General features: G+C 35.1%; 1 protein-coding gene across 3 annotated transcripts in view; it reads left to right on the forward strand.

Moving 5' to 3' along the window:
• The window catches only part of USH2A (usherin), a 300571-nt gene that overhangs the window by 142803 nt on the left and 132356 nt on the right, over nucleotides 1-25412 (forward strand). For all 3 annotated transcript variants that reach the window (XM_086345320.1, XM_086345318.1, XM_086345319.1), the window contains exons 12-13: nucleotides 20031-20226; nucleotides 24075-24205. In XM_086345320.1, the coding sequence (XP_086201446.1) occupies nucleotides 20031-20226; nucleotides 24075-24205 (327 nt within the window). The remainder of the gene's footprint in view (nucleotides 1-20030; nucleotides 20227-24074; nucleotides 24206-25412) is intronic.

Genomic DNA, 25412 nt, shown 5'->3' on the forward strand with positions numbered 1-25412 from the left:
AGTCCAGTCCATCATTATGTTTTTTAAAAAATCAGTATACTAAAAGGCAAAAATGCAGTTTAAAGAGATGGGGCAAACATCAGATCCAGATTCAAATATAGTAGAAATTTTGGAATTACCAGATTGTGAATTTAAAGCAACTATGATTAATATGATACAGGTTCTAATGGGAAAATTATATGCAACAATAAATGGATAATATAAGCAGAAAGATCTTAAAAAAAACAAATGTTAGAGAGAAAAAACACTGCAATAGAAATGAAGAATATCTTTGATGGATTCATTAGTAGACTGGGCAAGGCTGATGAAAGAATCTCTGAACTTGAGGATGTGTGGACAGAAACTTCCAAAACTAAAAAGCAAAGAGGAAGTAAAGAGTTAAAAAAGAAAGATTATCCAAGAACTTTGAGATAATTACAAAGGATATAATATATGCATAATGGAAATATCAGAAAGAGAAAAAAGTGGAAAAGAACAAATATTTGAAGAAATAGTGATTGGGAATTTCCTACATTAAAGTCAGATAGCAACCCACAAATCCAGGAAGCCTGAAAATAGCAAGCAAAATAAATTAAAAAAATTTACACCCTGACATATCATAGTCAGGTCTCTCGCATTGCAGGCAGAGTCTTACCATCTGAGCCACTAGGGAAGCCCCCATATCATAGTCAAACTACAGGAAATCAAAGAAGAAAAGCCTGCAAAAAAACTACAAAGAAAAAACCCATCTAACCTACAGGGGAACAAAGATAAGAATTACTTCTGACATCTCAGATACCAGTAAGCAAGAAAAATATTTCAAGTTTTGAGAGACACAACACACCGACCTAGAATTCTGTAACCTGAAAAATTAATCCTTCAAAAGTTAGGGAGAAATGAAACAAAATTGAGGGAATTTGTTATCAGTAGACTTGTTTACAAGAAATGTTGAAAGTTCATTAGAGAGAAGGAAAGCTATATAAATCAGAAGCTTGGATCTATATAAATAGTCAAGATGATTTAGAGAAAAAGTGACAGTAAAATAAAAACATTTTTAAAATTTTAATTGATCTAAAGATAATAGTTTGATCTAAATAATGATAGCATAATATGCTCATGTATTAGCAAATGAAATAGCAACAAGGAATTGAAGAGAGGACCTGGGAGTGCTATTTTATTTTAAGATATTTATCCTACCCATGAAGTGGTATAGTGTTAAATGAAAGGGGACTTAGAATAGTTGTAAATATTGTACATTAGTTGTAAATGTATATTACAAACTCTAAGGACACCGATTTTTTTAAAAAAGTAAAAAATAATTAATATGCTGAGAAAAGACAAAATGGAATCACATAAAACGCACAATCAAGACAACAAAAGCAGAAAGAGTGGAAGATAAAAATAGAATCAAAGAGTGAAAGTAATAGAAAACAGTAACAGATACAATAGATATTACTCCAAATATGTCAGTAATTACTTTAAACATCAATGGCCTAAATATCAGTTAAAAGGGTTTGGCAGAGAAGATCAAAAACATGACAAAACTATGTGTTGTCTTTAAGAAATCCATGTTAAATATAAAGACACATATAGATTAAAAGAGTAAAGATTTATATGTTAACATTAATCAAAAAACTCTAGAGTAAACACTGAAGTGTTAACTTTAGAGCACAGTTAAGAGAAAGGAAAATTATCAGTGGTAAAATGGGGTATTACATAATGGTAAAAGGGTTAACTGAGAGGAGACATAACAATCCTTAATGTATATGTGCCTAATAACAGAGCATCAAAATATGTAAGGCAAAAACTGATAGAACTGGTAAAAGAAATAGATGAAGTCACTATCTTTGTTAGCTACTTCAAAACCCCTCTGTCAGAAATGGACAGATCCAGGAGGCAGGAAATCAGGAAGGAAATAGTTCAATTCAACAATACTTTCATCAACTGGATTTAATTGAACACCTGTAGATTACTTTATCCAACAGTTACAGCATACATGTTCTTCTCAAGCCCACATGAAACATTCACTAGATTAACCACATTCTGGGCCACAAAATTATACTTTAACAAACTTAAATCATGCAATGTGTGCTCTTAGGTCACTTGTTTCAAATTTGGGAAGATATTTTACCCCATGAACTGTAGCCTGTGGGCTACTCTATCCATGGGATTTCTCCAGTCTAGATACTGGAGTGGGTTGCCATTTCCTTCTTTAGGGGATCTGCCCTGGCCCACGATTGAACCTAGGTCTCCTGCATTGCAGGCAGATTCTTTACCAACTGAGCCACCAGGGAAGCTCATAGTATATATTGGAGTATATATGGTCTTCCCTGATATCTCAGCTGGTAAAGAATCTGCCTGCAATGCAGGAACCCCTGGTTTGATTCCTGGGTCTGGAAGATCCCCTGAAGAAGGGATAAGCTACCTACCCACTCCAGTATTCTTGGGCTTCTTTGGTGGCTCAGGTGGTAAAGAATCTGCCTGCAATGTGGGAGACTTTGGTTCAACCCCTGAGTTGGGAAGATCCCCTGGAGGAGGGCATGGCGATCTACTTCAGTATTCTTCCGTCCATGGAGAATCTCTATGGACATAGGAACCTGGCAGACTACAGTCCATGGGGTCTCAGAGAGTTGGATAGGACTGAGCGACTAAGCACAGCACAGGCTTGAATACAGTTTAACATGATACTTACACTATGGTTGTGAGATATATACCTAAAACACAAGCACATACAAAGTTTGAAAATGTAAGAAAACTCAAACTGTATTCATATTGGATAAAATAGTCTTTAAAAATTTATTAGAGATAAAACATTCATTACATATAATGGATAAAAAAATACAATTCTAAATTTATATACATTTTATAGATTCAAAAGTATAGAGCAAATTTTGATAGAACTGGAAGGTGAAATTGACAAATCTGCTATCAGTATAGATGACTTTAATTGGTCAAACAGCCAGTCCAAACACAAATAGGAAAACCTTAGTAACTAAGTATTGAACTAATCTGAAGCCTGAACTAATAGGTTCCTGTATCCAGCTGTGAAAAATACACATTGTATGTGTCAAGATCACATAGAAAATTTATAAACATTGATCTTGTATTAATCAATAAAGATGGTTTCAACATATTATATAGAATTTTTAATCAGAACACATTGTAGGCATTAAGTACATGGTTCTCAGTTAATGAATGCATTTAATTATTTCATTATTATATAAATTCATCAAGAAAAATAGAATAAGAAAACATCGCCAACTAAAATTATGAATCTTTCATTAATCCAATAAAATTGTATTGGGTACTCATTTACTGAGAAATAGGTTTATATCTCTGAGCAAACCACAATTCTTATTCTTGAAGAGTTTCTTTACATTCTCTTAAATTGGTGGTGGGAATAGAAGAGTCAACAGCAATATAAAGTTAAATATATAGCATGCTAAGTTTTTATCTGAGGGCACATATCTTTATTTTGAATTCTGTCAATAGAAGTGAGGAAGCCAGGAAACAAAGTCAAAAAAGGACAGTACAAATAAAACTTTATCATTCTCACTAGTAAACATAAGCCTAAGTTTCTTAAACTAATAACAGACCAAATGTGGCTATTTATAAAAACAATAACTTATGGTAGCCAAATCAAGTTTCTCCCACAAATGCAAGTGAAACTTGGTATTAAAAATTAATTAATATAATTTACTACATTAACCAATGAAGGGAGGAAAAACATGCTCATTTCAATATATTTGGAGAAAACAGTTGATAACATTTAGTATCCATCTAGATTAATATTTTCAGCATAGTTGAAGCAGACTCCCTTAATCTGATAAAAAAAAAAAAACCTACAAATTTATTTAAACAACAGTACCCATAATGGTGGTTCACTTTAGGTCAGGATTCATTTTGAGGTTTGACAGAAAACAACAAAATTCTGTAAAGCAATTATTCTTCATCTAAAAAATAAATTAAAAAAAGATTGTCTGTTATTCAACATATTTTTGAAGGATCTAGCCAGCTCAGTATGATAAGAAAAAGAGTAATCACTTAAAGAATTGGAAAGAGAAAATTCCAACAGACAGATGAAAAGATGTTCAGCATGACTAATTACTAGAGAAATACAAATCAAAACTCCATATGAGGTATCACCTCACACCAGTTAAAATAACCATCATCAAAAAAGTCTACAAATAACAAACGCTGGAGAGGGTATGGAGAAAAAGGTACCACTGTTGGTGGGGATGTAAATTGATACAGCCACTATGGTGAAGAGTCTGGAGGTTCTTTAAAAATACTAAAGTTATCATATAATCCTGCAAATCCCACTTCTGGGCATATATACAGAGAAAACAATTCAAAAAGATACAGACATCTCAGTATTCATAGCAGCACAATTTACTATAGCCAAGACATGGAAGCAACCTAAATGTCCATTGACAAATGAATGGATAAGTAAGACGTGCCATGTATATACAATGGAATATTGCTCAGCCATAAGAAGGAATGAAATAATGCCATTTGGACAATATGGATGGACCTAGATATTATCATTTTAAGTAAGTCAGAGAAAGAAAAATATCATGTGATATCACATATGTGAAATCTAAAAATGTGAAACAAGTGAACTTATTTAGAAAATAGAAATAGACTTATAGACACAGACAATAAAATTATGGTTACCAAAGTGGATAGTGGGGGTGGGGGAGTAAATTAGGAATTCAGGGTTACAGACTACTATACATAAAGTAGATAACCAACAAGGATCTACTGTATAGCATAAGGAGTTATAATCAATATCTTATAATAACCTATAATGAAAAGTAATCTGAAAAATAATGTATGTATGTGTGTATAACCCACTCCAGTATTCTTGCCTGGAGAATTCCACAGACAGAGGAGCATGGTGGGCTACAGTCCATGGGGTTGCCAAGAGTCGGACATGACTGAGTGACTAATGACTACTGTATACATGTGTACACCTATGTAACTGATTCACTTTGCTGTATACCTGAAATTCACACAATATTGTAAATTAAGTATGAGTCAATACAAGTATTTATTTATTAAATAAAAAGAAATAATTGAACTGTCAATGTCTGAAGACAAGATGATTTGGTCATAAAATGGAAGACAATCTACAAATTATTAAATATTAATGACTTCAGTCTGATGCAAATAGCCGACTCATTGGAAAAGTCCCTGATGCTGGGAAAGATTGGTGGCAGAAAGAGAAGAAGGCATGAGAGGATGAGATGGCTGGAGGACATCACCGATGCAATGGACATGAAATTGGGCAAACTTCAGGAGATGGTGAGGGGCAGGGAGGCCTGGTGTGCTGCAGTCCATGGGGTCACAAAGGGTCAGACATGACTGGGTGACCAAACAGAAAAGAATCCTATAAACAGGATAGACTCATGGAAATCAATTGCTTTTTAATAACAAAAAGCAAATGGGAAGCTTAATTTAAACAGAGATACTAATTATAGTAATATCCAAAGGAAAATCTACCAACTTATATATATGGTAGAAACAGTATTGAAAAAAATTTATAAGATTTAAATTAATAGAGAACTACAACATGCTCATGTAGAGAAAGATTCCATATCAAAAGCATGTCAGTTCTCCCCAGTTATAAATTCAATCTAATTCTAATAATATTGGAGCAGTTTTTTTTTTTTTTGCTGTGACTTGACAAACTTATTCTAATATACATATTATTAGAGAAGTAAAATAGTGGAAATAAATTTGGGGAGTATAGTAAGTGGCAGGGTCTTGCCTTTCCCAATATCATCTATTTATGAAGATAAACATTTTTCCCTTGGGAAATAAAGGATGTCTTTATGACTTCTGGACACTTGAAGCACAAACTAATAAAAGAGGAAATTGGTAAATGTGGCTATGTAAAAATTAGAAACTTCTAATCATCAAAAGCTACCTTTTTAAGAAAAACTACAGACTAGCTGATGATATTGGACAACACAATGAATATAACAAAGGAAACTTTTAAATCATACAAACTAATTGAAAAACACACCAAGATAAGATAATTCACAGAAGGAGCTTCCCTGGTGTCTAGGTAGTAAAGAATCTGCCTGCCAATGCAGGAGATGTGGGTTCGATCCCTGGGTCGGGAAGATCCTCTGGAGAAGAAAATGGCAACCCACTCCAGTATTCTTGCCTAGTAAATCCCATGAATGGAGGAGCCTGGTGGGCTACAGTCTTGCAAAGAGTTGAACACAACTTAGCAAGTACAACAACAATTCACAGAAAAGGCCATAAATGGCAACTTAACTGGTCAAATACATGTGAAAAGATCTGAACTTTTACTAGTTAGCAGTGAAATAACCAAAACCATGAGACAATGTTTTATACCCATGAGGTTGGTAAAGAGAAAAAAATCTGAAAGTTTCAAATTCTGACAAGGATGTAAATTAGGTACTGAGGATGTATAAGCCACTGATGGGAAGGTTGCCACCACTGAAAAATAATTTGCCAGTATTTAAATGAAATACAGCAGTGAATATGAATGAATGTAGCTATTGCATCAACATTATTAGATTTCTCAAACAATGAAGTGCCAAAAGCTTGTTTTAGTAAAGTATAGTATATCATTTATATAATATTTATAACCATAGAAAATCATACTATGTTAAAAGTAATAAAATATCAAGAAATACTTGTGAATGAACATTACTAAATTCAGATATTACTGGTAAGACAGGATGTACATGGCATTTTATTTTGTTTTTGTCAGGTGGTGAATAAGGAGCACAGTTTGCTGTTTTATTTATAAATTTCGCATGGCTTTATTTCAGCAAAATTTTCCTAAAATATAATGATTTATTAATCTATTAAGAACATATTACCTATGTTAAGTATTCATGCTATTGGTAAAGACAGTGGAGGTGACTCTTCATCATGGAATAACCATTATAAAATTAATAATTATATGTTTCCTGTTCTAATGTGAAGTTTCATTATTTGTTCTCTTCATTTAAGAAATATTTATGAAATGCCTTCTATATGAAGAGTGTTAGGCTAGAGTATAACCATAACATCTTGATTACAGATTCAAGTATTTGAAAATATTGAAGGACTTTCATTTATGAAATTCAAAGAAGATTCCCTGGCAGACACTAATTACTATAATAAATGGAGATGACTTTAATACAACAAATGATTGAGGCTGACAATTTGTAATTAACAAATAATATAAATATCATTGACATTTTAAATCTTAAAAGGAAAAATTAAATGGGGCTATATGAATAAAAGGATTTTTAATTTATTAATCTAATACTCATGTCTAGCACTAGGTAAAATTTGTAATATAAAATGGCTATATATCCAAATAGTAACTCAAATACATTTTTATGCCCACTCATTAAACTAAAGGACAGAAATAATGGATTATGCTTCTTAATCTAGAGAATCCATATTTGTATTATATTATTTGAAACAGTTGCATGTAAAGAACATTTTAATAGAATTCATTTCTTTTTCATTGTTTCTTTACAAAATATGCAGTTTATACTATACAAATGTGTTCTCTACTCCAGGTCAATTTTCTGACATATCGATAGGTTTAAGTTATTATAAAGCAGTGGAATTGCTTTGGCTTGGCCACTGCCCACAAACTTGAACAAATCTTTAAATATTCCTTCTGGATTCTGAGGGGGACTTACATTTCTTGTGAGTCTTTTCTATTTAGTTCTCTGAAAAAGTCAAACAATAAAAATAGGAAGAGGGGGAAAAAAGCAGACAGCTCAAGGGAAAAATCAAATATCAAATACCATCAGTATTCAAAAGTAATGAATAAGACTCCAGGGTCCATCACCCAAGTGCTTCTTTTTCATTCGACAAACAGATACAGCTGGATGGTGAAAGAAAGCGAAAGTGTTAGTCTCTCAGTCGTATCCAACTCTGCGACCCCATGGACTGTAGCCAGCCAGGCTCTTTGTCCATGTGATTTCCCAGGCAAGAATACTGGAGTGGGTTGCCATTCCCTTCTCCAGGGGATCATCCCAACCCAGGAATCAAACCTGGATCTCCTGCATTGCAGAGAGATTAGAGATTATTTACAGTCTGAGCCACCAGGGAATCCCACTCCAGTATACTTGCCTGGAGAATTCTATGGACAGTTAGATGGTATATATTCACAAATCACAGGGTCAGGAGCCCTGTACTTAAAAGCACAGAGACTATCAGTTATATTTATACAGAGACAATGTGTAGGACTGAATCAATTGTCTGAATAATTCTGCCTATATCATTTTTGCAGGTGTAGATTTTGTTTCACGCATTACTAAAATTTGTTTTATTGGATGGTTTTCTAATCCTCCATTCTCCTTTGCCTAAAGTGGTACAGACAAGGTACAGAAAAGGCATTGCATGAATTAAGAAAGTTTCTAAAAGTAGCTACCACATATTAATAGTTGAATTGATAGAAAGGCTATGTATATTAAATATTCACTATCATTATATTACCACCAATGTCTGATCAGTACTGTCCAATAGTATTAATAGTTATTCAATTTATGCTATTGATTTCAGCACCTAGAAAGCAGGTAAGTACAATTTTTATGTGGACTCTTTTTTAATTGTATGAGAATTTCTAACTAGGGGAAAGATAATTACTGAGAAAGGAATATATCATTAAAGGATAAATACATGAACATTTCTGTCTTCTCAATGGTGATGTGCGGTAATTGTTTTAAATTTGCTAGTTAAGATTACATAGTAATTCATAGGTAAAATTCTGCAGGAAAATATTACATTTATCTTTAGACCTTTTATGTTACTATTTAATTAAATACTGCATATACTAAGGTACCACCCTGCAGCATGTTATAAATATAAGCAAGCTGTTAGGTCATTCACCCATACATTCATGCATTTATTCAGCGTGTATTGATCACTTACTGTGTGCAAAGCATTCAGCCAGTTTCGGTCTGGATTCTTTCTGCAATTGGAAGTATTATCTATGCTTCTACAACCCCTAACCCAATATATCATGATAAATAACTAACAAGTTTGTGTAACAATATCTTTGTGATTAAAGCATTAGAGATACCCAGCAAAACTTCTATTGGGGAAAAGAAAAGGAGTTACATGATTACACTGAAGTTTTTGTGTTCATTGTTTATAATGATTTTTCTATCTAGTAGACAAAAGAAATTATACTGAAATTGCATCATTTGAATTACAATTCCTGCTATATCTGAAAGAAAGAGGAAGCTGTGAATAGAGCCCGAGGACAATTATTATTATCAGAGATTTAGACTCTAAAAATTTCCAACACACTGGTTTGGCTTTTAGTGATGAGAAAGGAGCAATTCGTAGACTTTACAAAGATCTTTAATTCGTTTAGGCTGTTTGGGAATAGTTTTAACAAATGAATTATTTTAGCTCAGTGAGTAGTACTATGTGAGTGTGTTAGTCTCTCAGTCATGTCCAGCTCTTCGCAACCCCATGGAAAAGTGAACAGTTTATATCTCTCACTTTGAAACAGATTCCTTCCTTTCCTTCCTGTAGAGACAGGGGCTGCCTGCATACCTATAAATTTTCTGATTGAGGATGGGGTAATGGCTACTTTGGGTTTCCAGGGCTTAGCTCAGTTCAGTTCAGTTCAGTCACTCAGTCGTGTCCGACTCTTTGCAACCCCATGGACTGAAGCATACCAGGCTTCCCTGTCCATCACCAACTCCCAGAGCTTGTTCAAACTCATGTCCACTGAGTCGGTGATGCCATTCAACCATCTCATTCTCTGTCGTCCCCTTCTCCTTCTGCCTTCAATTTTTCCCAGCATCAGGGTCTTTTCACATGAGTCAGTACTTCACATCAGGTGGCCAAAGTATTGGAGTTTCAGCTTCAGCATCAGTTCTTCCAGTGAATATTCAGGACTGATTTATTTTCGGATGGACTGGTTGGATCTCCTTGCAGGCCAAAGAACTCTTAAGAGTCTTCTCCAACACCACAGTTCAAAAGCATCAATTCTTCAGCACTCAGCTTTCTTTATAGTTCAACTCTCACATCCATACATGCCTACTGGAAAAACCATAGCTTTGACTAGATGGACCTTTGTCAGCAAAGTAATGTCTCTGCATTTTAATATGCTGTCTAGGTTAGTCATAGCTTTTCTTTCAAGGAGCAACTGTCTTTTAATCTCACGACTGCAGTCACGATCTGCAATGATTTTGGAGCCCCCCAAAATAAAGTCTGTCACTGTTTCCATTGTTTTCCCATCTATTTGCCATGAAGTGATGCGACTGGATGCCATGATCCTCGTTTTTTGAATGTTGAATTTTAAGCCAGCTGTTTCACTCTCTTCTTTCACTTTCATCCAGGGCTCTGCCATCCCCTTTGACTGAGCAGAAGGAGGTAGGTATGGACATTCCAGTCTTAGTAAACTACTCAACACCTCCCTCCCTCAGAGATCATTTCATATATCTTGGAACAGTTTAGCATAATGATCAGGAGTAAGGGCTGTCTATCTACCTATGTATGTATGTATCTATATTCTACTTATCTAAATTGAATACCTGCTATGTGTTAGGGCTTCTTCTAGACACTGAAAACATAGTCATGAATTAAAAATAAGCTTTTCTGCCCTTAGAAACTTTTACATTCTAGCTTATATTAGTTGACATTCTAATGGATGATTTTAGAAAATTATTAAGTTTCTTTCCTATTCCTCAGTTTTCTCAGCTGTAATAAAAGAGAGGCAATTGCAACTACTGCTTCCGGGCTAGTTGGAGAGATTCAGTCAGCTTATACATATGAAGCACTTGGGCCTGACACCATAAGGTTTAACTGTTCTTAGTATACAGAGATCATTGCCTAGATAACCACATCTGTGGACATTTTACTGTTGAGGGTCGAAAGGGAACTAATTTTGTCTCACTTTTTTTTTTTTTTTTGCTAGAGCAAGTAGTGAATGAAAGGAATTCCCTGATAGAGATGAGCTCTTTTTGTATCAGCTGTTCACAGATATATTCACTCATTCATACATTAATTTGTTTATTCATTCTCTCACCTAAGATACATTTATTGAACAAAATTTCAGGCGTTATGCTGAGACTCACTAGATAATAAAATCCGATTCCTGCTTAAGGAAGCTCAGAATCTAGCAAGGACAACAGAGAAGTATATGCACTATTGTAATATTCTATGATAATTGCAGTGATTTTAAGAATATAGACAAGATTCTATTTTCTCTGCAAGTGCTTATCGAAATAAGGCTGTACCCAGAGTTGTTCTTTGCACTTCTAATACTTTAGCCTGTATAGTATGTACTAGAGTACTTTTTTTTTTTTAAAGAAAGATTTGTTTCATTTATTTACCATAATTGGAGAATTAACTGCTTCTTGTAAATTTTCCAGATGTGATCTTTTAAAATGAACATGAAAAGAAGTTTTAATCTGTTTTTTGAAGCCATTCTAAAATAAAACAAATCACTTACTTTGTTCTGTCACTGACAACAAGTTGATTTTGGTAACTTGTGGTCATCATAATGAACTTTAGCTTTCAAAGGGCATTGAATCTGTTGGACTTTTGGATCTGTTGAACTCTTCCATGAGTAACTTTTGAGAAGATCTCATCCCCTCTCCCACCTTCCCATGCCCTTTATGTATCTTTGATTAAGAGGACATTTTCTCTTCCTTCCTTCAAAGATGCATAGTGGTCATTTGATATTGCTGGATAATTGGCTGAAGAAATATATAGTTTGTATAGTTAGATTTTTGAAAATGTGACTATATGTATCTTGTATTTTTTCTGTAAATTAGGATCATATTTGAAATACTGGAAATAAAACATCAAGCTTGAGACTGACAACAGTAGAGTTGATAAAAGTACTTTTGGATCTGTGGAAGATTTTTGACAGATTGTCTTTGTTAGTCTATAATAGTAACAAAAAAACACTATTCTAGTTTAATGATCAAGAAGAGAGAAATGTCATTGTGTAATATTAATACGTAATGTAGTAAAATAAATTTCATCACTGTTTTCTATATCCAATGATGATTCTATGATTTGTCTACCTGAATATGTCAATGAACTTGACTGCAACTTAGTGGAATTGACTAGTAGCCTTTAAGAAGCTATCAAAATGAAAGAAGTTAAATGAATCAGTTGATAAAGGTCCTCATCCTGATAAGCCATTGTCTAATCTTATAATTTGTACATCCAGGGACATATCAGGGGGAATCCAGTTGTTACAGAACAAACTGAAACATAATTGAAAGTGACAAATGATCAGCTGCAGATTGGGACATTAAATAGAAAACCACTTGGTTCAGAACCTGCGTAAAATATGGTATACACCTATTTCTAGATTTTAAATGAAACTTCAAAAGTCATTGATAGCAAAGATAGAAGTAATTGTGAAAATTCAAAACTTTGTTCATAATGCACTTAATTAGTATTTCTTCCATTTTTTCTTCACTGTCTTTGTATTTTCAAACAGGAGTTGTGAGAAACAGAATTATAAGATGAAAAAATTAACTGTTACATTAAATTTGTAAACCACATAAAATCGTAAAGTATAGCTTCATCCTTAAGATCAGAGGCCAAAATGTGTGCCAAGGTGCTATTTAGTTGTGTATTTTTTCAATTAAATTTTAAAACAGACTTTTAGGATGTTACCTCTCAAAATCTTTGCTTCAATATGTTAATCTCATTCTTTTGAAAATTTTTTTACCTTTTAAAAATTATATTGTTTACTGGTAACTCATTACGTTATGCTCAAAAAAGAGAATCATTTTCCCTGCACTATCTTACTGATCTCTGTGTAATTTAAAACTAGTACATTTTAATTTTCTTAGCTTTTCTCAGTGAATGTGACATGCAAGTGATGTAAATAACGTGTAATTTCCTTGTAAGTATATGCTGCTGCTGCTGCTTCGTTGCTAAGTTGTGTCCGACTCTTCGAGACTCCTTGGACTGTAGCCCACAAGGCTCCTCTCCTTGGGATTTCCTAGGCAAGAATACTGGAGTGGGTTGCTATTTCCTTCTCCAGGGGATCTTCTGACCCAGGTATCAAACTCACTTCTCCTGCTTGGCAGGCGGATTCTTACTGCTGAGCCACTTGGGAAGCCTAACCATCCATGCAGTTGCATTTTATTTGCCCACAATTTTTAATACATTAGCAATAAATGTACACCACAGAAATAAATTTTATTATAAAAAAGTAAAAGTCATCTATAACCCTACCATCCATAGACAACCTTGGCAAATAACTTAGTTTATATCATTTCAGATTATTTTATTATTGTTATTTACAAGTCTGTGTCATCTGTTTCTATCTTCTTAAAGTTGTATCTCTATATTCATATATACATATGAATCTATCTTTATCTAAAAAATAGGATTGTACTCTACATATTACTTTCACTTGTTTTAAAATTCAAATTGTATTATGTAATCTCATCTACATTTGTATCTATAAATGTTTGCAGTATGTTTCTTAGAAGATATATGATTTTTTTTTTTTACCATTTCTTTACTTTTGGACATTCATATCCTATTCTTTATTATAAGGGCCACATTATAAAATATATATTTCAAATAGTTTAAAAAATGAACTTGTCTGAATTTTCAGTAGAATTATAGGGTCCAGTGGAATGTACACATTTTCCTGATAGGTGTGGACAACTTCCCCTCCTAGGACTGGTGTCTGTACTCACCCTTTCTACAAATTCTTGCACCCAAGTGGTATAATATTTTTTTTAATTGAGAGTTGAAAAGATGATAACTATGCTTGATTTCTCTAGAAAGGGATGAAATGTTACCAATATTTATGTAGGCTTTTTTATTCTTCACAAAAAGACTAGCCATTGTCACTAACAACTACTTGGTTGGACCCAAACCATTCCATTAGGTTAGTGGCAAATTCCTCTTTGTTTTTAAATGTCAAAGGACCCAGGACTGTATCTTTGGAACATGGATATAGTATTGAGTCCAGAATTATTTACTATAGGACTTTTTGATAATGGCTTTTAAATTGACAATAAGGATAAAGTCTCCAATGAGTCTTTAGATCATAGTCTGAAAGCAGAAATGTTGTGTTCATAAGAATATCAAAAGAATGGTTTTAACTGAATTTGCTCCACTAATTCATGAAGACAGCATCCCAAACTCCAACAGCTGGCAGTTGCTTTGTTGAAGACAAACTGCATCTGTAATCAGTATGACAGGACCACAGGTTGCATATCATCACTTCCACCAAGTTATGCAAAAAGCATAACTTGAATAGTATTAAAAGCATCATTGGGAGAGCAAAGTCATCAACAAGAATACTTTGAAATAAAGTGAAAAAAATTAGACTTCAGGTATTGCAGCAAAATTTTGCCTTTGGCAAAAGTTTTGGAATGAGATAGAGATTTTGAAATATTGGAAATGAGATTAATTGCGTGGATGATTGACCTGGGGGGGAAAATTGATAAGCACGTTTCTCTTCTCCCAAACCAGAAGGTCTGAAAGTGAGTTTTCATCTATTCTTCTGCCTATGTGATGAGGATAGATCTCCCCTACATGGAGGATTCCTAGACGTGATAGTTGTATGCTGGTGGTATCTCATGACGACTAGGAATGAAGTCTAGATAAGACCTCCTCAGTAGTTGTAGCTACAGATAATAAGACAGAAATGCACTTTGGCCGTAAACTGCTCATTGGTCTACTCTTTGGGCTACATCATCTAAATCAGATCATATACCAGTACATTTGTGATCACAAAATCCCCTACCAATGGTTGCAGACAATGCATTAAGTACACACTGTCTAACATACTGCTGGTGTCATTTGAACTCAAGATCAAAACTTCTGTTGGATTTTTACCCTGCTCATCTTCCTTATTCCTCCTCCTTTATCTTGTAACTTCTAGATTTTGAATGTGTAATATGTGCTATTTCTGCTGTATTGATTATACCAAAACCTTTTGACTGTGTGGATCACAATAAACTGTGGAAAAGTCTGAAGGAGATGGGAATACCAGACCACCTGACCTGCCTCTTGAGAAACCTGTATGTAGGTCAGGAAGTAACAGTTAGAACTGGACATGGAACAGCAGACTGGTTCCAAATAGGAAAAGGAGTACATCACAGGACTATATTGTCACCCTGCCTATTTAACTTACATGCAGGGTACATCATGAGAAATGCTGGGCTGGATGAAGCACAAGCTGGAATCAAGATTTCCAGGAGAAATATCAATAACCTCAGATACGCAGATGACACCACCCTTATGGCAGAAAGTGAAGAACTAAAGAGCCTCTTGATGAAAGTGAAAGAGGAGAGTGAAAAAGTTGGCTTAAAGTTCAGCATTCAGAAAACTAAGATCATAATATCCAGTCCCATCACTTCATGGAAAATAGATGGGGAAACAGTGGAAACAGTGGCTGACTTTATTTTGGGGGGGCTCTAAAATCACTGCAGATGGTGATTTCAGCCATGAAATTAAAAGACGCTTACTCCTTGGAAGGAAAGTTATGACCAACCTAGACAGCATATTAAAAAGCAGAGATATTACTTTGCCAACAAAGGTCCATCTGGTCAAGGCTGTGGTTTTTCCAGTTCATGTATGGTTGTGAGAGTTGGACTATGAAGAAAGCTGAGCACTGAAGAATTGATGCTTTTGAAGTATGGTGTTGGAGAAGACTCTTGAGAGTCCCTTGGACTGCAAGGAGATCCAACCAGTCCATCCTAAAGGAGATCCAACCAGTCCATCCTAAAGGAGATCAATCCTGGGTGTTCATTGGAAGGACTGATGTTGAAGCTGAAACTCCAATACTTTGGCCACCTGATGCAAAGAGCTGACTCATTTGAAAAGACCCTGATGCTGAGAAAGATTGAGGGCAGGAGGAGAAGGGGATGATAGAGGATGATATGGTTGGATGGCATCACTGACTCAATGGATATGGGTTTGGGTAGACTACGGCAGTTGGTGATGGACAGGGAGGCCTGGTGTGCTGCGGTTCATGGGGTCACAAGGGGCCGGACATGACTGACAACTGAACTGAATATGGGATATATACGTGTGTGCACGGGTGAGTTTCTGTGTAGTCCCAATTTTGAAAAAGAAAAAAATATATACTTAAAAGTTTTGAAAAAATCATCTCATTTAAATATTTTGACTTATTACTTGATGTTCAAATTGTCAATATTTATTTTCTACTTTATTTTATAAAATAAATATTACTACTTTTTTAAGTACACATTTAGCCTAAAATTTTAGCTCAGTGCCTATGAATTGTTTCTTTATTTGGATTGGTCCATACATTGTATTTGTATTAGATAAGCTAAAGAATTAATTAAAAAAAACTCTAGCTTTAATTGATCCAGTGCATAACAAGTTTTATGTGACTTAGAAAAGTTTTCTTCGGTTATACAGGCAATTGCATCTGTGCCGTTCCAATATGCATGAATTTCATTTACCATAGTTTAGTTAAGCATCAGCCCTCTAAAAACATGTTTCATATATTAGTTATTAAGGTATATAACTGTAAATAATTATATAAAATATAGATTTTATATAATTTTGCTGCTGGCTCTTCAGTCCACAAATTACTAAACAAATAATCATTGCACATCATGATCAGTGACCAATCATGTCTCTTCTTTCCATATGTGGTAACTGGTCAGTGCACATTCATTAATCATTTCATTCACAAAGAAGCTTGTAGTTATGTAACGTCTTTGTCAGTGATAAACTCTTTTGGTATTTATGAGTATGAATATTCAAAAAACAATGATTGTTGAAATGATGGAAAGAAAATGTTCTTGGAGTGGAATTTCAATTAAACATTTCTTCTTACAAACAAAATAGTTGATCAGTGCTACCATTTGCATTTATATATGCAGGCAGAGCAACTTAAGGTGAATTTAGCATCAATGTGGACATTGCGATGAATAGGTAAAGATGTCCTAGCTGAAGTGATGTTGACAATAACTTTACCTTAAAAAATTCTCAGATATATTTCATGCCAGTGAAAGCACAAACATGCAAATGATATAAGTAGGCTGATCCATGCTTAGAAATAGAGTATGACCTTTCTCAAGGTATAGAAAAGATGCTTGTTCTATATGGAAATTTATAGAATAAGAAGGTAAGCACTATTCAAATAATGCTTTTTAACAAAGAAAATAATTCTCAAAGTTTCTAATATTAAATCATAATTTATTGTTAGTTTTAATATTTTCTAAATATTTCTCTTTACATTTTTAACTGGTGAAAGTTTTAATAGCCTTATCTTTACTTATTCCTTCTTTGATGCTCTTTCTTTCTTTATGTAGGTCCAAGTTTCTTATCTACATTATTTTTCTCTTCTCTACAAAACTTTTTAAAAAATTTCTTCCAAGTCAAGTTTACTGGAAACATATTTTCAATTTGTGTGTGTCTTACACATCTTTATTTCTCCCTCACTTTTGAGGGATAATTGTGCAGAGTATATAATTCTAGGTTGGTGGGTGTTTTCTCTCAACACTTTAAGTATTTCATGCAATTCTCTTCTTGTTTACATTTTCTGAGGAGAAATGGGATGTCATTAGTTAGTAACTCTGTAGGCTGTGTCTTTAATTTTGGTTTCTCTTTTGGAATTTTTTCTTTGGTTTTCTGTAGTTTGAAAAAGATACCTCAGTGTAGTGGACTTTATTGTTGTTTCAAATATTTCTTCTCCCTCTGATATTCCTATTATATGTATTTTGCTACTTTTTCAGTTTTCTCACAGTCCTTGGGTTTTCTGTTTTGTCCTTTCAGTTTGTTTTTCTTTGCTTTTCAGTTTTTGAAGCTTCTAGAAAATCCCATGGACGGAGGATCCTGGTAGGCTACAAGTCCATGGAGTCGCTAAGAGTCGGACACGACTGAGCGACTTCACTTTCACTTTTCACTTTCATGCGTTGGAGAAGGAAATGGCAACCCACTCCAGTGTTCTTGCCTGGAGAATCCCAGGGACGGGGGAACCTGGTGGGCTGCTGTCTATGGGGTCGCACAGAGTTGGACACGACTGAAGCGACTTAGCAGCAGCAGCAGCAGTGATGTATCTATCATCTAGTTCAGAGATTCCCTCCTCAGCCTTGTGCAGTCTACCACTAAGCTCATCAAAGGCATTGTTCATTTTTTGATCTTCATTATTTGCTTTTTGTTCTTTCATGGAATTTCCATCTCTTTGCTATATTAATCATCTCTTCTTGCATGCTCTCTGCTTTATCCATTAGAGTCTATAGCATATTAATCTTGCATGCATGCATGCTAAGTCACTTCAGTTGTGTCTGACTCTTTGCTACCTCATGGAGGTAGACTCCTCTGTCCATGGGATTCTCCAGGCAAGAACAGTGAAGTGATTTGCCATGCCTTTCTCCAGGAGATATTCATGACCTAGGACTTGAACTCATGTCCCTTGAATTTCCTGCGTTGATGGGCATGTTCTTTACCACTAGTGCCACTTGGGAAGCCTGATAATTCTAACATCTCTGCCATAACAACTCTGATGTTTGCTCTTTCTGGTATGCCTTGTATTTTTATTTTTTTCCTTTCTTGAAAAGCAGACATGATGTACCAGTTGAAATGAACTACTGTAAACAGGTTTTTAGCAATCTGCTTGTGAGGAGGGGAGGGGATGTGTTCTATAGTCTTATGATTAGGCTTCATTCTCCCAGTGAGCCTTTTCCTCTGGACTGTGAACTCCACGTGTGCCTTTGTTGCCACTACCCGCCTCCTCTTTAGGCGGGACAGGATGACTAGAGGGGGCCGGAGTGGAGTGTTTTCCTTCTTCAGGTCAGTTAGGCTCTGGTCAACTACTTTATCCTAAGGCAGATATTGATCAGAAAAACAAAGTGTTCTTATGTATTTAAAAATGCTCCCTTTCTTCTCCCTCTGCCAGAAGCACCAGGTCATTTTCCCCTAAGTTTATCTACTGTGAGAACATGATCAAAATTGTAGGGACCCCCTTATTGCCCTGGAGTTTTCAAATCTCAGACTTGTCCACACAGAACTTCCAACAATATATCAATTATATTTCAGATTTTCCACCCCAGCATTCATTTTCATGGAAGCTTCTGCCAATGAGTCTTTGTTTCTATAGCTGTCAGTTCAGTTCAGTCACTCAGTCGTGTCCGACTCTTTGTGACTGCGTGGACTGCAGCATGCCAGGCTTCCCTGTCCATCACAAACTCCTAGAGCTTACTCAAGCTCTAATAAGTAAGTAAGCTTACTCCTAGAGCTTACTTCATGTCCATAAAGTCAGTGATGCCATCCAACCATCTCATCCTCATCGTCCCTTCTCCTCCTTCAATCTTTCCCAGCATCAGGGTCTTTTCCAGTGAGTCAGTTCTTCACCTCAGGTGACCTAAGTATTGCAGTTTCAGCTTCAACATCAGTCCTTCCAATGAATATTCAGGACTTATTTCCTTTAGGATGGATTGGTTGGATCTCCTTGTAGTCCAAGGGATTCTCAAGAATCTTCTCCAACACCACAGTTCAAAAGCATCAATTCTTTGGTGCTCAGCTTTTTTCATAGTTCAACTCTCACATCCATACATGACTACTGGAAAAACCATAGCTTTGACTAGACAGACCTTTGTTGGCCTCCTATAGCTGAGACTCCCTGTATTTGCCGTTTATCCAATCTTAGGGACAGCTACTTGCCCTGTGTCCCTCACTTAGGTATCCAGGGAGAGTCATTGTTTTTTTCATTCTGTTCAACATTTTATTTTTTGTTATGATGGAGTGATGACTCCAAGCTCTTTACTTGGTAGAACCAGGACATAAAAGTCAAGTTTTTAATGTTTTGAGAAAAAAATTCAGGTTGTGAAACAATCATAATTTCCCCCACTGGTTATTAAGATCACTTTACATGGTTTCAGCTTTCATTTTCACTTTTATAAATCTGTGTGACCATGCCTGTAATATGCTGATTTCTGATGTATAAAACACTTTGAAAATACAATAGTGGCTGGCTTTTAACTTTTTGATATTAGCTTTCTATCTAGTGAAAGTATCTGTAAATAAAAAGAAAAAATACAGCTTTATATATTTATCATTCTGGTATTACTTTATTCTAGTGTGATCGCTGCCTGCCTCTTTATAATAACAAGCCTTTCCGCCAAAGTGATCATGTTCATGCCTTTAACTGTAAACCCTGTGAGTGCAACAGCCATTCCAGAAGCTGCCACTACAACATCTCAGTGGATCTCTTTCCATTTGAGCACTACAGAGGAGGTGGAGGAGTTTGTGATGACTGTGAGCATAACACCGCAGGTAACTAGATAATAACACAAATAACAAAGATAGACGTGACCTACATATAATGAATATTATTTTAAATTATATATTGCTATTCTATATAAGAAAGTGGTTTCATACTATTAAGTTTGAAAACTACTCTGGTTTACCAAATATTCATAATTCCATTTGGATAGCTTTCAAATACTGGAGTCTTACACTATATAATTTCAGGAAAAAGGATTTTTTAAATAAGTTCACACCATTTGATTAGATCATAAATATATATTGGATAAATCAAGAATTGCTGTATTATTCTGAATGTATTATTGTTGCTATTTAGTCATTAAGTTGTGTCCAACTCTTTTGAGATCCCATGGACTGTAGTCCACCAGGCTCCTCTATCCATGGGATTTCCCAGGCAAGAATACTAGAGTGGGTCACCATTTCCTTCTCTAATTCTGAATGTATATATCCTAAAAATAAATTTTCTTATGTGACCCAGATCTTCTACTATTCCTGGATTCTCATATAGAGAGATTTGCATGTCAGATTTGACATGGACTCTGATAATCTGGGAATCCTCTTTTTAAAAATTTTCATTAAAAGCAGAAACTATTAAAGTCTTGTTTCAAGAACCAACCAGCATTTTGACTAGTCACTGAAAAATTACTATTTTTTGAAAGGCTAATATGTTAAAAGCAGAAATGATGATATCAGAATTTGTAAAATATAATGGCCCAAGTCTGATGGGTTTGAAATTATGCTACTTTGAAGCATGAATGAATTTGCTAGATATTTATTGATAATATAAAATGGTACAAGCTCTTGGCTAGTTTCTGGGAATATAAAAATTAATACGATGATGAATTTTATTATCTTTGTATGGATTATTACATGGTGGTGGTTTGTTGTTTTTTTTCTATTGTTGTTGTTTTTGTTTAGTCACTAAGTTGTGTCTGTTTCTTTGTGACCCCATGAACTGTACCCCACAAGGTTCCTTTGTCTATGAGATTTCCCAGGCAAGAATACTAGAGTGGGTTGCCATTTCCTCCTCCAGGGGATCTTTTGATGTAGGGATTGTACCCGTGTCTCTGTATTGGCAGGCAGATTTTATTTTTTTAAACCACTGAGCCACCTGGGAAGCCCACTTGGTGGTAAAGACACCCTATTAAAGGGAGAATTAAAAGGTGTGATGAATGCTAAAGTGGAGGAGAGTAGTAGGAGTTAACCAGGTGGAGAAGCAGGGGTAGATATTAGGGTGTAGACAAAGTTTTCCAGTAAGAGAAACAGTTGCACCATGGCTGAGAGGAAAGAGAAACATGGCGCACTTGCAGAAGTGCAAATGGTTGATTGTGAGAAAAGGAAGCAGGAAGAAAGGCAGCGCTCAGATGCTAGAGGGCCACCTAAACAATGATAAAGAGATTGGCTTGTACCCTAAAGTTAATGAGATGCCACATATGGGCACTTCGGGAAAGTACTGTGTTTTTGAAACATCCATCAGGTTATAGAGAATGGTTTGCAGAGGGTCAAAGAGGTTTGGGAAAACCAATTAGTCAGGTATTACAAAAATTCAGATGAAAAATAATGTGGGAAAACAATTAAGGTGGTGTGAATAGATATGAGTAGATCCAGTAGATATTTAGGGTAGAAAGTGATGGCATTTTCTGAGCAAGATGCAGAGTATAGATAAGGTAAATAAGAAGAGTCATGACTTATGACTAACCCTCTAGTTTGAGCAGCACAGTCAAAATTGGTACCAGCCATTTAGATAGGATACAGGAGGATCAAACTTAAGGAGAAAATGGAAAATTCTCTTTTGAACATGTTCCCTGTATGTTTCCAAGAAACAAAGAATAAACTCTCTTTGATGCTTACTCCTTGGAAGAAAAGTTATGACCAACCTAGGCAGCATATTAAAAAAGCAGAGACATTGCTTTGCCAACAAAGGTCCATCTAGTCAAGGCTATGGTTTTTCTAGTAGTCATGTATGGAAGTGAGAGTTGGACTATAAAGAAAGCTGAGCACCAAAGATTTGATGCTTTTGAAGTGTGGTGTTGGAGAAGACTCCTGAGAGTCCCTTGGACTGCAAGGAGATCCAACCAGTCCATCCTATAGGAAATCAGTCCTGAATATTCATTGGAAGAACTGATATCAAAGCTGAAACTCCAATACTTTGGCCACCTGATGCAAAGAACTGACTCGTTAGAAAAGACCCTGATGCTGGGAAAGATTGAAGGTGGGAGGAGAAGGGGACTACAGATAATGACATGGTTGGATGGCATCACCAACTCAATAGACATGAGTTTGAGAAAGCTCTGGCAGTTGGTGATGGACAGGGAAGCCTGATGTGCTGCAGTCCATGAGGTTGCAAGGAGTTGGACACGACTGAGTGACTAAACTGAACTGAACTGAGGCAGTTAGAAACACAGTTCTGAAACTCCTTTCTCAAATAAAGCCTTCCATGATTCTTCAGAGATCAGTATAATCTGTGTACTTGAGTGGCATCTTATGCTTATCACAGCTTTTAAATGTATATTTATTCCTGTGATTATTTAATTAGGATTCTTCTTACCTGCTAAACTATAAGATAGTCCTGTAAAAAGGGTGCATTGTGTATTTTCCTCAACACTTAGCATAGTATTTGGAATGTGGTAATCACTCAATAAATATTCATTGAATGATTAACAAAGGAGAGATTTCTAGATTGGAGATATAAATTTGGGAGTCATCAGCATATATAAATGGAAATATCCTAGACATAAATCCATTTTATTTTTAATTAGCCCATATTCAATATCCATTAGAATGTGAGTTTTTCATTTGATTATGTTATTTTCATGATGGTGTTTAGTCACTAAGTTGTATCTGACTCTTGCAACACCATGGACTGTAGCCTGCCAGGCTCCTCTGTCCATGGGATTCTCCAGGCAGGAATACTGGAGTGGGTTGCCATTTCTTTCTCCAGGGAATCTTCCTGACCCAAGGATTTAACCCAGGTCTCCTGCATTGCAGGCAGATTCTTTACCCGCTGAGCTTTGAGGGAGGCCCAAGTTACTTTCAGTCTTCTAACACTGGGCCAATTTCAGCAATATTTGAGCAAAAGTGCATCATGTTTAAAGCGGGAATTGATAGCCTTGACTTTTATTTCAGTGATCTGATATGCTACTCATATTTACTCTAGAAACTTCCTCTAATTTAGATTGTTTTCTAATATAAGATCAAAAGGGAAATTTTCTGAATAATAAGTTGTAAACAACAGGAAGTAGCTCATATTTCTAAAGTGTCAAGATATTCTAACATTTAATATGAAATTTATTTGGTGTAGCTAAATATAAAATTGTATTTTAATACTTGAAATGAAAAATAATGGCCATAGGCATCAATAGAAGCATTCACTTTTAATCACATTAACTATAGAATAATAAATTACATTAAGAGTAGTCTTCTGTTTTATCAGATTTAGTTCTAGAAAAATATTTTAATACTATATGCTTATTTGCTTCCAACTGTATAGCTATCTTCTCCCACACATGTAGAAATTTCTCATATTTGATTTAGATTCAGTACCTGATCTGAAACTAAAGTTTTAAGTTTGGAAATAAACTATTTCAAAATGTATGGGCCCCTGCAAAGCACAGCTTTTTAGAAGTGTGGTATTGTATAACAGATGGGAGTTTAATGAAGTAAAGCACATTTTGTAACAGGTTCATTGTTTCATATGCTGTGGATCACTAAACTGGCAGGTAGAGATGAAAGGTACATTAAAATGGACGTCCCGAAAATTATAGAATTCCCTCAAAGGAATACAGTCTTTAATTTTGAATTATGCAGCCGATTTTAATGAATTGGAAGTCATAATGCATAACCTTTCCCTGACGCAGGAAAGAACTGTGAGCTGTGTAAGGATTACTTTTTCCGACAAGTTGGTGCAGATCCTTCAGCCATAGATGTTTGCAGACCCTGTGATTGTGATAAAGTTGGCACAAGAAACAGTAGCTTCCTTTGTGATCAGGTGAGTTCTCACTGTCAAAGATAAAGAACAGCATTCTTTCAGAAACTAATTTAGGATATGGTCCATCAGTGAAATTGAGGACTATATCAGGAAGTCCTCTCTTGTGTTTGTATTTCAAAGAGAGTTTGCTTTAAGGGTGTTTCTGTGCAACTTTTAATATGAACATAAAATATAAGGTTACCTGGATGGTTCTTTGCACGTTAAGATAGGCTCATTTTATTTTTAAGTTTGCAGTTGTCAAAAAATTGGGAGGTAGGACGTTCCATAAACAAAGAAGGAAGTTAAGTACATGCCTGGGAATTATTTGTGAATTAATATTAATAAGTGATATTAGGTAAACAAGAACAGTTTTCCTCCTAATTTCATAGATGATAGTATAGCAAAAATCACACATAGATCCAAATGGAAATTATGATAAATTTCTTGTAACCTTTTCTCTAACAGTACAATGAGTTTCTATAATTTTATAAATTTTAATTACCAATGTCACAAATGATGTCTGACCTGTATTAACACAGATCCTAACTGTATTACCAATCAGGAAAAGTAGCTCCATCTTTAAATGTGCTGTCTTCAACTGAAGCTTTTTCCCTCTTCTGATAGTCCTACCACAGAAAAATAGATAAAGGGCAAATTTACACTGAAGAATTAATTCAATGATTGTATTAATTTTTAATATATTTTTAAAAAGATTTATTTATCCATTTTATTTTTTGACTGTGCTGGGACTTCATTCCCGTGCACAGGCTTTCTCTAATTGTGGCAAGTAGGGCCTGTTCTCTACTTGTGTTGCTCAGGCTTCTCAAGGCAGTGGCTTCTCTCTTGTGTGGAGCACAGGCTCTAGGCACACGGGCTCGGTAGTTGTGGCTCATGGGCTCTAGAGGCAGACTCAGTAGTATCTTCCCAGACCAGGGACTGAACCAGTGTCCCTTGTTTTGCAAGGCAGATTCTTAACTACCAGACCACCAAGGAAGCCCTGATTGTGTTAATTTTTAATAATTAAATTCTTTTGCAAATAGCTTAAAATGCAGTGGCCACGAGCATAAGCCACAATCTGGTTAAAGAAAAAATATTTTTTAAGTTGCAATGTAAATATAATAAGTCCAAGGCAAAATTTATTTGTCATATAACTTGTAGCATGCATAAAAATGTTTTTAACAATTAAAAGCCAAATATAATATAAACTAAAATGTTTATTTTTTGAAGA

This window comes from Bos grunniens, chromosome 16 (assembly GCF_055505025.1).
Source record: "Bos grunniens cultivar Pamir isolate PY7600 chromosome 16, Bosgru_T2T1.0, whole genome shotgun sequence".
In the NCBI taxonomy this organism is placed as follows: domain Eukaryota; kingdom Metazoa; phylum Chordata; class Mammalia; order Artiodactyla; family Bovidae; genus Bos; species Bos grunniens.